The sequence below is a fragment of the Pectinophora gossypiella genome, chromosome 18 (assembly GCF_024362695.1).
Source record: "Pectinophora gossypiella chromosome 18, ilPecGoss1.1, whole genome shotgun sequence".
In the NCBI taxonomy this organism is placed as follows: Eukaryota; Metazoa; Arthropoda; class Insecta; order Lepidoptera; family Gelechiidae; genus Pectinophora; species Pectinophora gossypiella.
Window position 1 is genome coordinate 5362904 of NC_065421.1, and position 15548 is coordinate 5378451.

General features: G+C 37.6%; 1 protein-coding gene across 1 annotated transcript; it reads right to left on the reverse strand.

The window, feature by feature from the left end:
- Window positions 1-1315: 1315 nt before the first annotated feature.
- On the reverse strand, window positions 1316-15488 carry LOC126375056 (probable cytochrome P450 6a13). Its single transcript, XM_050021899.1, has 5 exons — window positions 14818-15488; window positions 14289-14491; window positions 13446-13688; window positions 3510-3758; window positions 1316-1751 (listed from the first exon to the last, which is right to left on the reverse strand). The coding sequence occupies exons 1-5, from the start codon at window positions 15486-15488 to the stop codon at window positions 1582-1584; spliced, it is 1536 nt and encodes a 511-aa protein (XP_049877856.1). The 3' UTR covers window positions 1316-1581.
- Between the last annotated feature and the right edge of the window lie 60 nt (window positions 15489-15548).

The following is a 15548-nucleotide window of genomic DNA, read 5'->3' on the forward strand; positions in this document are numbered from 1 at the left end:
TGTATTTTATTTATTCTCTGTTTTAATTTCATTGTAACGTCCGTAATAAACATACTTAATTATATTTTTATGCCACTTATTTTCTTAAATGATAACTAAATCAGCACACTAATCTCAACACGAATGCACTAGCGATGTCGTGTTGCGCAAACATTATATTCAAACTCGATCATAACGACATAGTACTGCATTCTCACCTTTCGGCATTTACAAAACTGTGACCTGGTTCTACATGCGATTTAATATTATACAAAATCATATTGTACGTTTTAGTTTCAATACTGCAGACAATTCTGACTTAACTTAATTTTATTTTAATATGACAGCTGTAAATGTAGGTATTACCGTCCTTTGCGGACCATAAATGCTAGAATAGGATAACAATATACGTACACTAAGGCTCAGACCAAAATGATCAAATCGTACTATATTTTATGTCAGCTTCTATTACTTACCTCTCTTGCAGTAAAAAGATCTTTGAATGATATGACACAAGCGGAGAACATTACATAGGTACCGGTTATTCTTTATTATTCTTTATCGGGGAAGAAAAGTATCAAAAAAATGTATAATGATTAAGTATAATGCTTACACAATATCACAAATTGTCCCTACTTAATTATCGAACCTTAAAATACTTATTATTATTATATTATTATAAAACCAATGTACCTAATTAAACTTTATTAATTAACTCAAAACAGCTATATTAGCTACTCATCTATTAATACACACCATGTATTTAGTCAATCATTTACAAAATAAAATAGAAAATTAAATAATAATTAACAATGCTTACAAAAAAATCTCAAACCTAATATTTTGACAGTTTTTACCTTCGACTTGTTTGTACCAAACAAACGAGTGAAAGAGTGTGGTCAATAAAATATTCCACTCACAGGTAGAAATGTTAAGCAATCCAAGGATTCTGCATAACTTGGCTATCTGATTAGCGGAATAACGCATGCGCGGACTTTACATTTTAAATTTATCTTAAAAAGGCGTGTTGCTCGGCTCTGTGCACAACTTCTCAGAACACACTGAAGATTTTAAAGTGCGTGCGAGATAGAGCATTAAATTATTTCCCAGACGTATCTATATACATATTGTCTTTAAAAATATTAGGTAAGTACTTACTACTTAGTTAGGTACCGTCTTTGATAGCCTTTATAACCATAAAGTTTTAAAAGAACTCTATCAACCTTACAAATAAAAAATAAACCAGAGATGAACGTGGGTTTAAGTATTTGACAGCCAAGCAAAGTTCAGTCGAATTGTATGATAATTGGATTCAATTTTGCTTGGCTATCAAATACTTAAACCCACGTACATCCCTGATTTATTTTTTATTTGTAAGGTTGATAGAGAGTTCTTTTAAAACTTTATGGTTATATTCTACAGGTCCATCTTTTGCAATATTCCTCTCTTCAACTTGATAATTTTCTATCGGAAGGGTTAGGTTACTTATGTCATTCCATACTTCATAATTTATTTACATCTACTTACATCGGTTTGGAGAAAATCCTATAAAATATTTTGGTACAGTTAATTATGGTACAATACAATTGGGTACATTTAAGTTTAGGATTTCAACTTCTTGAGATTGATCCACACGCCGCCGTCGGCCGCGCACGCCATCGAGCTGGCCTTGATCCTGATAGGGACCGGTGTTCTCTCGTCTAATGTCAACTCGTACTTGTGCAATAGCTTCACCAGCGCCATCTTCGACTGAATGTACCCTTGACGGAGACCTAAAGTTAATAAAATTTTGTTGAAGTTCTATTTAAATATGCAGCCGATTATTCAAGGTTGTAACGCCTTTTAACATAAATTCCCCATTGTTAGGAACTCAGGCTTTACTAGCGAGGTGAAAATGTGTGTGGGACCGATTATTCCAGGTTGTAAATAAAGCCTTTTAACATAAATTCCCCATTGTTAATGTGTGCACAATTGAAAGAACAAACAATTGAAAGGAAATCTTACAGTCAAAAGTTAGAGCATAGATATAGTGGTAGAGGCTGGTCGAAATTTAACAGAAATAACGAATAAAATTTAAAGACAAATTCATCATTGTCCCGTTTTTCACAGAGTCCGCTTACCTAACTTGAAGATTTGACGAGAAGCGTCTGCCTGTCTACACGAGGGGAAAACCACCCCAATACCTACAGTTAGGTCACATACCTCAGAAAATGCATTTCTCGGGTTTCCTCATGATGTTTTCCTTCACCGCTGAGCACGTGATGGTCATTTATGATCCAAACATGAATTTAAAAATAAATTCAACGTACATTGGTTTAGAACTGTACTGGGAATCGAACCTGCGACCTCAAAGTGAGAGGCAAGCGTTCTACCAACTAAGCTACCACGGCTCTCACGGTTGTTCAATATTTTTTTCGCGTGATATCTTTATCACGTAAGTCCGTAGATCCGTCGTATATGCAGATTCTTAAGCAATTAAGCTCATGTACATAACATTTATTACCACCCATTAGATACTGCATCATAAGTACACATATTTGAACGATGAACATTTAACCAACCTCGGTCTCTTTGCTGTTCAGATCAGAGGTGAAGGATTTATGCAGCCTTGACTGCACTTATACTATTATTTAATACCAATAATATGATCAATTGATCAATGAATTGAGGCCTTGTACCGTGACCTTCACACTAAGTGTGCCAAAAGTTCAAACCAAAGTCAAGATGCGACCGGTCGAATATAAATCGACATAATAAACAGTGATAAATTTAACTGACGTTACATATTATTTCTTTTCTTAATTTTTAAATGACACGTTCAGCAAGTGCCGCGAAAATAAACAAGTTATGAATAATTATTATTTTTAAGTATTTGACAGCCAAGCTAAAAATCCAACTATAAAATAATTAGATTGAACTTTGCTTGGCTAATGTGCACTGCTTGTTTTTTGGTTTTTTTTTTTTTGCTAAATCAGTAGATGTGAATATGCCCTATGATAGTTCATCGTGTTAGAGCTTAGAACGCCTTCACACTTCATCATCATCGGGAGATGATGATGGGTTAGGTAAGTGGACCCTGTGAAAACGGGATAATGCTATCCCTAGCAAGCTGAAGATTTGACAGATCCGGTTTATTATAGAAGCGACTGGCTGTCTGACCTTCCAACCCGCGAAGGAAAAACCAGCCCAATACAGGATATGTCACATACCTCCGAAAATGCACTTCTCGGGAATGTGGGTTTCCTCACGATGTTTTCCTTCACCGCTGAGCACGTGATAATAATTTATGATTCAAACATGAATTCGAAAACAAATTCGACAATCATTGGTTTAGGCCTGTGCTGGATTCGAACCTGCGACCTCAGAGTGAGAGGCAAGCGTTCTACCAACTGGGCTACCACGGCTCAGGTAGAACGCCCACACACTTATTCATCATCATCATCAATTTAAGAGCCACGCTCATGTCGGTGCAGCATTTTCCATGCTTCTTTACACACTTATTATGTTATTTAATTATATTTTACACACACCTAAGCATTTCCTGGGGCCCTCACCAAACGGCATCCAGTGGCACGGGTGTATTCTGACTTTATTCTCCGGGGAAAATCTTTCCGGGTCGAATTTCTCTGGGTCCGGAAATATATCTGGGTCCATCTGTATTCCGTGGATGGGCACAAATATTAATGTTCCCTTTTCGATCTTCAAATTATCCGGCAACGTGTAATCCTTGGTGCATTTTCTGAATAATGCTCTCATCGGTGGGTACTTCCTCATCGTTTCTATAAAAAACAATAAAATAATAATCAAAAATATACGCTTAATTGCTTACGAGTATCTCAACAATAAATGAGCAAAAAATATATATGTGATTTAGGTATTATTATACCGGAAGTTATCTATAAAACCAATCTGACGAATCATAAAAGTTCCTTATTGCAACAGTTGATGCTGAAGTGGGATCCCGGAAAAACATTAACATGTAATCAATCAAATGCATTATACATATTCTTACTTATTTCCACCAATCTACAAATCTGCACTAAGATAAAATTATTCAAAGCTTATTATTGCGTATTGATATGCTATCAGCCCAAAAACTAAATACATTTATGATGGCAAGTGATGGCTTTGACAATGAGTCAGCCAGCAGCTAGAATGGTTGCGCCGTAATAAGGTTGACTTCTTTTTCTAATAGACAGGCACAATATTAAATTTCGATGGGGTAGAGTCTTTAAGAATCGCAACAAATTACAATCGTTAGATACAGATATTTGTTTGACGTGACACTAATTTAGGCCAAGTAGGGCCGGACAAATGGGGAGCGCTGAGGACTCTCATCCGTAGAAGTAGTATCAATAGCCTCTGACTTGTACAGTGAGAATGTATACTTAAAAAATTCTCGTATTTTATAACATTTCACAACAAATGTTGACTCAAAGACGCCATTCTAGGAATAGTAATAGTATAGTACCATTTTATTTTCATCTTCGCTAGCATTTAAATTTATAATCAATTGATTTATACATTTTTCCATATAACTCGAAGACACAAATCGTTTGATATCAGGTATTAAGTATAATTGAACTGCAGCAGGAAACATGCAAAGGTCGTGACCAGGTCGTAACATACGGTACAAATCTCTAAAGACGCTTCAACTAGTTTGCATTTTTTCTAATTTATTCTTCAACGATAAGGTACAAAATAGAACCTATTTTAGTTTTTCTGAACTAATTTCCTTTAAGAATGCATTTAGCATATCAATGGACATTATGCAGACACAAAATTTACATAATTGATTTTCCGATTCACGCGTCTAAGCACGTGATAAAACTGTGAATAAAATTATCTCAAGGATTTCGTGAAAGAGAAGATATTATAATCAATTTAGTTTAATTATTAAGTAGGGACTTTTCAGGCTTGAATCACCTGATTGTCCGAAAAAGTAAGATGATTCCGTGCTTCGGAGGGCACGTTAAGTCGTTGGTCCCGGCTATTAGCCGTAAAAAACACCTCCACCAACCCGCATTGGAGCAGCGTGGTGGAGTATGCTCCATACCCCCTCCGGTTGATTGAGGGGAGGCCTGTGCCCAGCAGTGGGACGTATATAGGCTGTTTACGTTTACGTACGTATTAAGTAGGGATATTAATAATTAACTGTAGGTAGTTATGTATTCCGGACCTACCGCGGGTACTGTAAGAGTCCCGACGTAAGCTTTCTAAGTATTGTATGAAGCGCATTCCCAGACCTCCGGCGCAGACGAACAACATCCGTCCTGCGCATTCAGCTTTAGATAAGCCCGAACTACCGGGAGGTATTGTTGTTTTCATAGCTTTCTTAGATCATAGAACTAGCTCATAAGTTTAGTCTTAAGTTGACCACTGTAAAGTACGCATTAAAAGTTTAAATTCAAAATTCAATTTTTGCTTTTTAAAAAGAGTCCCTCGCTCCGCGGCAACTTAAGTGGCGCAGCCGGTAGGATATCCGCTATTGGAAGAAGCTGTACCCAGAAGACCTGCAACTCGGTTATCACGGGTTACAGTACGGTGGATATTCTACGAACCAAATAAATAACTTTTGGACAAGCGGCGTGAGACAAAGGACGAGTACTCTCTCGGTGGCAACGCACAACTCTAGTAGGAGGAAATGGGATCGAGCGGTCTGTGAGTAGACTTTTTCACTATCCTGTCTTATCCCTTTCTATTCCAGCTAATTGTGAGACTCATTTAGGTAGGGTCTGACAATCGGACATAAATTGCCGAATGTTTTAGACAGCTAGCATAGTTTAGATAGGATCTGACATTTGGTCACAATCGCCGAATGTTTTAGATAATTAGCATAAAGTAGTTAAGTGATCTGATTTTCTAAAGAAAAATAATAAAATATAATTGAATAGAAATAATTGAAAGTGATTTATATTATTGTCTTATTTTGCTTGTGTATTACTTGTGTATTTTTATTGTGTTTTTATTGTGTTTCTATTGTATTTTGTGTCTTGTGTTATATTTTAAGTAGATAAAAATGACGCAACAAATTTCTCTTGTTCCAAACGAAATGCTAAGCCTTATTCCAAAATTCAGTGGCGAACCACAGTTGCTAAATTTATTCATTAATAAAGCTGAGTATGTATTATCGGCATATGCCCAGCAACAGGACAATCCACACCAAACGCAATATGTATTTCATGCTATTTCAAGCAGACTAATAGACAAAGCAGCACATTTACTAAGCGAAAGACAAGATGTGAACACTTGGTCTTCCTTAAAAGATTTATTAATCCTACATTTCGGTGACCCAAGGTCGGAAGAATGTATAGCTATCGAATTGGAATCAATGAAAATTAAATCTGGCGAATCGTATCACGATTTTTGTTGTCGAATCCAACAAGTGCGAAGCACTCTGTTTGCTAAAGTGAATCTATTACAGGATGAAGGCGTTAAGGCCGCGAAAATGATAATTTACAATAACACTTGCCTTAATGTGTTCATGTATAATCTGCCCGAGAACCTCATTAGGACGGTGCGACTTAAGGGTTCTAACACGCTCGAGAACGCCTTAAGCGTAGTTACGGAGGAAGTAAATTTCCAATTTCAATACGACGCGAAAAATAAGAACAAAACTCAACCCGCACAAATTTCACAAACACCATTTACGAGAACAGCTCAAAATTTCAGATTCATTCCATCCGGTGCTGGATTTGGACCGTTTCCACAACAGTCCCGTAATCCTTTTACCCAACAATTCCAACCTAATAAATTCGGATTCACACCAAAACCCCAGTTCGGATATCGACCCCCGAACCAAAATCAAGGATTTAGATTTGGTATCCCCAACCAAAATAACTTTAAATTTGGAATACCTAATAACCAAAACTTTAAATTCGGTATCCCTAACCAACAAAATTTCAAATTTGGAATCCCAAACCAAAACGCACGATTTAATTTCCCAATGAATCATCCGTGGTATAGGCAAAACTTTAATAATCCGCAACAAACACGACCTTTGTATCAAATTATGCCTAAAGCCGAACCTCAGAAACCGCATGCATGTGCATTACCCGAGCCTGACGTGTCGATGCGGACTGCTACAGCGCAATTCATGATCGACTCCCCTGACGAATATAATAATATCTACTATACCGATGATTGCTTTGTCCCATACGATTACAACTATGAGGAAAACTATTTCACCGCGCAAGATGATTTTTCTGAGAACTGCGAGGGCGTTCCTCCCCCTGAATTTGAACAACAAGCTGAAGAAAATGAATTGACTCCAACGGACTTGCCAGCCGAAAATTTTCAATCAAAGGCCTCAACAAAACCCCGTCTCAAATAATCCGAATAAATTGCGTAAATGCACTAAAATTACCCCATATTAGAATACCTGAAATTAACGCTACATTTATGATCGATACCGGAAGCTCTAGGTCATTCATAAGTCCCAAAAAGGCAAACGAATTTTTTGCAAAATTCAAAATTCTGGAACCATTCGAGGTTATCAGCACACATGCCCGTAGTTGCCATAATGAAGTAATACAAATTCCCCTTTTAAAGACATTTAAAAGCAAGTTACAACAAAAATTTTATGTCTACGATGTTGATAGTCGCTATGACGGTCTAATCGGCTCAGACTTATTGAAAAAACTGGACGCATCCATAGATATGAAACACCAAGTACTGCGGACCCGTGACACCGAAATACCCATACTATACGAAGCACCACACGAGTTGATTTTAGGACCTCGTACCGAAACTAGGGTTCGCATCCCAACTGATCTACAAAACGGACATGCAATTTTGGACTTTATAGAGTTCACTAAAGGTGTCCGCATGCCAACCGCAATAGTAAACTGTGTAGACTTTATGGCTACGTCAGTTATACAAAACGCTACTGACGACACCATAGCAGTGACGTTTAATAAACCTCTGCCTGTGACACCATTCCAAGAGAACGAGATCATAGTAAATTCTACTGACCATAGTTACGACGTTGACGACCTATTGAAACAAAATTTACAGAGACTGAGACTGGACCATATGAACCAAGAAGAGAGAGACAAAATATCAAAATTATGCTACGAGTTTCGAGATATATTCTACAGTGAAGACATCCCGTTAACCTTTACAAATCAAGTAAAACACGAAATTCGCACGACAAATGAAGATCCAATTTATATCAGGCCTTATCGTCACCCACCTGCACAAAACTTAGAAATTCAAAATCAGGTTGAAAAGTTATTGAAAGATAATGTTATTCGAGAGTCGCACTCTCCATGGAGTGCGCCAGTGCACTTGGTCCCCAAAAAACAGGACGCTTCTGGAAAAACCAAATTCCGTATGGTAATTGATTACCGTCGCCTCAACGACATCACAGTCGACGATAAGTATCCACTTCCAAACATCAACGACTTGTTTGACAAACTAGGCAAATCTACATACTTCAGTACCATCGACCTAGCGAGTGGATACCACCAAATAGAAGTAGCCGAGAAGGATCGACACAAAACTGCGTTCTCTACGCAAGCCGGTCATTTCGAATTTACCCGTATGCCTTTCGGTCTTAAAACCGCACCCGCGACGTTCCAGCGAGCAATGGACAATGTCCTCCGTGGCTTGCAAGGATTACATTGCTTGGTGTATCTCGACGATATAATCGTCTATTCATCCAGCCTACAAGAACACCTAGAAAAGCTAAGAAAGGTATTCGAAAGATTAAGAGCAACAAATCTCAAAGTCACACTTGATAAATGCGAGTTTCTTCGTAAAGAAGTACTCTATTTAGGCCATGTAATAACTAAGGAAGGTTTGAAACCAAACGATGACAAAATTAAAGCCGTTTTGAAATTCCCTTTGCCAAAAACAACTACGGAAATTAAAAGCTTTCTTGGTTTAGTCGGATATTATCGAAAGTTTATAAAAGATTTTTCCAAATTAACACGTCCACTTACTAACTGTTTAAAGAAAAGAAATCGGATTCAGATCAATCAAGAATACATTAACGCATTTGAAAAGTGTAAGGAGCTTTTGGTAAATGCCCCTTTGCTACAATTTCCGGATTTCACAAAACCCTTTGTACTTACTACTGATGCCTCAGACTATGCGATAGGTGCAGTCCTATCTCAAGGACCAATCGGTTCGGATAAACCAATCGCATACGCTAGTCGTACTTTAAACGATGCAGAAACCCGATATAGCACAACTGAAAAGGAACTTCTTGCCATTGTGTGGGCTACTAAATACTTCCGCCCATACCTATATGGGAATAAGTTCACCATATATACAGATCATCGCCCACTAACATGGTTAAAGTCCATGAAAGAAACCAATAGTAAATTAACTCGTTGGAAACTACGTTTGGCAGAGTTTGATTACGATGTCGTATATAAAGCAGGAAAACAGAATAACAATGCTGATGCACTATCCAGAATAAGGGTAAACGCAGTAGGTAACGATTCGGAATCCATGCGAGTCAATGTTGACGAAAGTGAACATAGACTCAGATCCTACTTGGATGACGTGGTAAACGAAGTAGTCAGACTAGGAAGCCGACCCCAAAATCGACGTAATGAGCAAGTAAACACAGATGATGTAATAGAACTCTCATCGGACGATGGAAGCGAAACCCCAAGGGCGGGACACAACGAATTGGAGTCCCAATTCCCAATCGTCTCACCATCGGAAAGTACCATTACAATCCCTGAAAACACTAATAGTAACACCGATACAATCCATTCCGCACGCGATATTGATACTAATGGAATCCCCATCTTGAACGAAGCAATCGACAGCAAACCCAATCAAATACTGGTTTATACCTGGAACAGAAATGAAACATCAATTAATAATTTGTCCAATTCAAAGCAAAGAATAATTGAAGTAACCTTACCTTTAAATAGACCGGATCTAGTAAAAGAATTCCTGAAAGGTTATGTAAGACCCAAAATAAAACAATTCATTTACTTCGAGAGTGAAATTCATCGCAAACAGTTTGTACAGGCATTTATATCCCTATTCAAGAAGGGCGCTGTACATCTCATGGAATGTACCAAAAGAGTAATAACCGTTGAAAATGAAGAAGAACAGAGACAGATAGTGCTGAAATATCATGAGGGCTCTACATGTCATCGTGGTATAAAAGAAACTTTAATGAAATTAAAACGTGTCTATTATTGGAACAATATGGACATTACAGTAACCGCTATTATCAATTCCTGTGAAACATGCAAAAAACTTAAATACGATCGGAAACCCTTCAAACCGGAATTACAGTTAACGCAAACTCAGAATAAACCATTTCAAGAACTTTTTATGGATGTATTCTCTATAGAAGGACAATACTTCCTCACAATAGTAGATGCTTTCAGCAAACTGGGACAAGCTATCCCTATCCCAAGCAAAAACACCCCTGAAATAGTACGCGCATTAATTTCGTACTTTTCTTATTACGGTACCCCTAGAATCATAAATGTAGACCCCGGCACAGAGTTTAACAATACCCTTTTGAAAGAAACCTTATGTTTCTACAAAATAAACCTTCATATCGGAACTCCGCACAACCCAAATTCCATGGGAATAGTAGAGAGGTTTCACTCTACCATTTTAGAAATTTATCGTATCGCAAAGTATGAGCGAAAACTTACCGACGCAGCTTCCGTCATGACGTATGCTATCATGGCATACAACCATACAATACATTCTACTACTGGATTAACCCCATTTGAAGTAGTATTAGGACACACGGATTCCTCAAACGCGTTTGATGTAGACTTTAATAAACATTACACCCAAAAACTAATCAACGATCATGCGAACCGAACAAAATTCTTATATAAGTACCTAACAGAGAAAATGATAGACCACAAGGAAAATATTAGGGAAAAGCGAGGAGGTGAGAAAAACATTAACTTAGACGAAGGAGAGACAGTTTACATCAAAGGAGTGAACACTAGACGTAGCAAAGACAAACCACGTTTTGAAAGGGCAATAGTATCTGGAAATATAGTTAGGAACACTGTACCCATCCACGTTAGGAACCGCGAAACTAAGGTAACTATTAAGGATATTCGACGGCCCCCACAGGTTCGCGACCGTGCTGCTGGTAATGAGCATCCAGAGCCAGAGCCAGGCCCTTCAACTGCAGAAGATTGAACGGAACCCTGGAATACTTCCTGTGAGAAAGGGACGCGCCATTATTACCTACGATAAATGGTTAATTTTTAAGACATTAGATTTAAACCTTGTATATGAAGATTTAGAGCTCAATGTTAATCGACTTGCGGATCTAAACGAACATGTGCTACATTATTTTAAACAAAACATTACCTCCGAATGCACTGATATTAAAGTACAAACTGAACATATAAAGAACATAACCATACAAAAGTTTAGACAACTTATTCCTTCTGTCAGACAAAAACGAGGACTGTTAAACCCAATAGGTTCACTAATTAAAGTTTTAACGGGGAACTTAGACAACGAAGACGCAATAAGGTACGATAGTCAGATCAGTAAATTACAACAACAACAACATAGTGTCTCTATGAAAATCGCCTTGATAACCGAAATTATGGGATCTGTTGCAAATGTAACAAATGCTACGAAGAACAATTTTATCCAGCTCGATAAAGAAATACACGATTTGAAAATATTACTAAATGAATCAATCCAAACAAGCCAAAGTATAAATAAAGTTATCCATGTCTATAGTCTTTTCTTACATAACTTCCAAATGCTCTACATAAAGCTGGACGAAATTGAAACTGCCGTTGCATTTAGTAAGGTAGGAACTTTACATCAATCGATTATTGATACCGATGAATTTATGACTGTACTTAGGAAAATAGAATTAACTGATAAATTGGTTTATCCCGTAGAGTTAAATAATTTGATAAGAATTGAACAATGTGTAGAGTTAAAAGCGTTTTCTAAAGAAAATCAGATTACCTTTATTATTGAAGTTCCGTTAGTCAGATCCGAGAGTTATCATTATTATCGAGTCTTGTCATTACCTGTAACAGATAACCTAAATCTAACTACCCTAATAATTCCTAAATATCCTTACCTTATTGTGAATCAGTCGAAAGCTCTGTCGCTCTCCCACTCTTGCCTGGAAATAGAAAGAAGCATCTTCATGTGTCATGAAGACTCCATTGTTCCGCCGACTATGGAAGATGTCTGCATCACCGATCTACTGAAGTTCGTCATTAATACCACCATGTGTTCCCCTATTCACGTGGATATAACAAAATTCAAGTTACAGCCAATAGAGTCAAATCGTTGGATATTCTACTGCAAAACCGCTACTCTAATGACGTCACAATGTGGAGAGGATGTCACTAGAACATATGTTGAAGGAACCTATATACTTACCATTGAAGACGCCTGCGAAATAACAATCCAAAATGTAACTCTGAAACAACACCGATCGAAGGCGGGCAACGTTTTATATGAGAAACTTCCAATAATTGATCTTCCATCACTGTCGACGTCAAAGCCAGTCGTCTCGAAGAAACCACTTAACCTGGATGAAATAGATTTACAGACCCTGCAAAGCCTGTCCCATGTCCTGAAAAATAGTGAAAGTGAATTAGTTAGTGAAGTGAGCACATATGGAAGTGTAGTGAACGCAAGAAACATTAGTATAGGGACTCTACTTCTCTATGTAATCATAATTTTAAGTATTTTCATATATTCATTTAAACGTTTTAAGAATTTCATATTATCAGATCGGAATCATCAAAGGGCTGAAAACCACCCCTCCGATAATTCCAATCTTATGGAGGGAGGAGTTATGTATTCCGGACCTACCGCGGGTACTGTAAGAGTCCCGACGTAAGCTTTCTAAGTATTGTATGAAGCGCATTCCCAGACCTCCGGCGCAGACGAACAACATCCGTCCTGCGCATTCAGCTTTAGATAAGCCCGAACTACCGGGAGGTATTGTTGTTTTCATAGCTTTCTTAGATCATAGAACTAGCTCATAAGTTTAGTCTTAAGTTGACCACTGTAAAGTACGCATTAAAAGTTTAAATTCAAAATTCAATTTTTGCTTTTTAAAAAGAGTCCCTCGCTCCGCGGCAACTTAAGTAGGTAGTAAACAACGAAAGGATTATATGAAACAGACTAATAACATCATCTATAATTTTGTAAAGAAAATGTACCCATTTGCATTTTTAGATATATCTTCTCCTTTTCTATCGTGTGGATTGTGAGATGGATTACCAACCCCATCAACCATGGTATCAGGGTTATAACTGAGCCGCCATAGGCTCCTAATATGACTCATGTATTGACTACGTACTTACATCAGTAAGTAATAACCAGGATCAACAGCTTAACGGGTTTTTACACATATAATATAGTCTTATGTAGTATTTTTTCCAAATGTATATATTATTGTCCTACTAATGTCTTAACGACCCTTTTTTGAAATTTTCGAAAATTCCTCGATCTTATGTGCTCCTACTTACCATCCAAAACCATGTTCAAATAGACCATCTCATTCTGGGCTTCATAGGTGCACACTCCGTCATACTTGGCTAGGACTTTGCGAACTTCTTCTCTGGCTCTGTCCTGAATGGGAGGGTTAACAGCCAGCTCGTAAGCAGCAAACTGGCCAGTCGTCGCTGATGTTTCATATCCAGCAAACATATACAGCAAAGCGTTTGCTGCCACATCTTGCATAGAAAAGGGTATCTTATCTTTGGAGTCATCTAAAAAGTTTATCCAGCTTCATATAAATATATTGCCAATTGGTATGTAAATTTTAGTAAATTGGCCAAATATTGACGTTAAATTACTTAAACGTTCTATGAATGACCTAAATTGAAAATAAACATTCAATACTTACTTGAATTTATCGACAAGACTCAAAAAAGCTTTTCGTTCTATCGCGTTTTTAATTTTGACACTGTTTTAAAACTATATTCAACTAGTTAAACAATTACAATATCAGCTGAGTATTTATGAGTATTGCCTACTTGTAGCGCAGCATTACAAATACCTATATATAAAGGGCCGGGACAGGGCGGGGCTCTACCACTGCCATCTAATACGGTAGTAACCCCGTATCTAAATGTTAATCATCTGTTTGTTAACAATTCCATGTAGTGCAATTGTGTCTTTCGTAAAATCTCGACGATTTTGTAAGGCTTACGTCAGTCGGCCACGCGTATAACATAACATTACGCATACGCAGCTACGGATTTACGAAGGTCACCAGTGTCCTAACTCCTAACCCACCTGCGGTAGGTATGCCAAAACTAACCGCAAATTTCGCAAATATCGATACAAAACTTCTGACATTTCCTTACCTGATTCACCATCTACGCTCCCCTCCTTCAACTCTATTAACGTCTGCAAGAAATCATTCCTCTTGTAAGAATGCTTCTTCCGATATCCCACTGTCTCTTCCACCAGATTAAAGAAAAAGTTCAATATTTTCGGACTGATCCTTTTGATTTTCAACAAATTAAACAAGTTTGGTGCGAAAAATGCTACAGCACGGGTCATTGTCCTGTGGAAATAAATGAGCAACGTTATAGCACATATTACTTAATAGTTACTGTTAGTCCTATAAAAAGACAACCTGTTTATAATTGACGTAGGTTAGTAAAGTAACAAGATGGATAGCCGGGGACCCCGACTTGTAGTCTTGTGAGTTGGGAACCGGTCCCTACCTGCCCTACTCATTATTTTTAAAGTATGAGATTTTAGTGAATTAATTACTCTAAGCTATGCTAAACCTAGGTTAAAATTGACACATAACATAATTTGAGAGTTGATCAAATCAAATGCATCAATCATCATCAAAATTATATAAAAATATTTGTCTTAACTTACCAATATATAGATTTTGGATTAAAATATTCGTGGCCTCGAAGGTAGAACTCCGAATTAGGATTTCTAAATCCGTTGCACTCTATTCCAAAGCCGATACTTCCGATTATCTCCATCGAATATTTGTCGTAGAACTCAGAAATATTCATAGTTTCACCGTTTGAGTGGAGCTGGTCGGCGTACACTAGTGCCTCACTGGCTATCTTCTCGACTAGAGGGTACATTCCTTTCAGCTTCCCCGTTGAAAATGAAGCAGACAATTTGGTCCTCAAGCTTTTCCAAACGCTACCTTGCTTGTTGAACAAGTGGCCAGCCAAAGGGTCTCCGACCCCTCCCGAAAACATGCCATGCGATTGGAAATGATCGAAATCTCGAATCAATATCAACTTGGCGATTTCTGGGTCATTTACACACAACACAGGTCTGTCGAAAGTATACATGCCCACATACGGCAAATGTTTATACTTGATATAACTATCACAATACGGCTGAAAGAACTGCTTTTTCCTCTTTATCACATCGCGTAGGTTTCCATAAGGGAATACGGGTGTCGGGCCGACGACTCCCTTTCTAGCCCAATAAGAATATTTGTATCGAAACCATAAGTATATGCAAATGAATATAATAATAACTAATTCTATTTTGGTGGTAGTCGATGGGCCGAAAAAAGACATGTTTTGATTATTTACAAAACTATGACACTGCAATCATGTTCGCGAATCGCGCGCGATGTA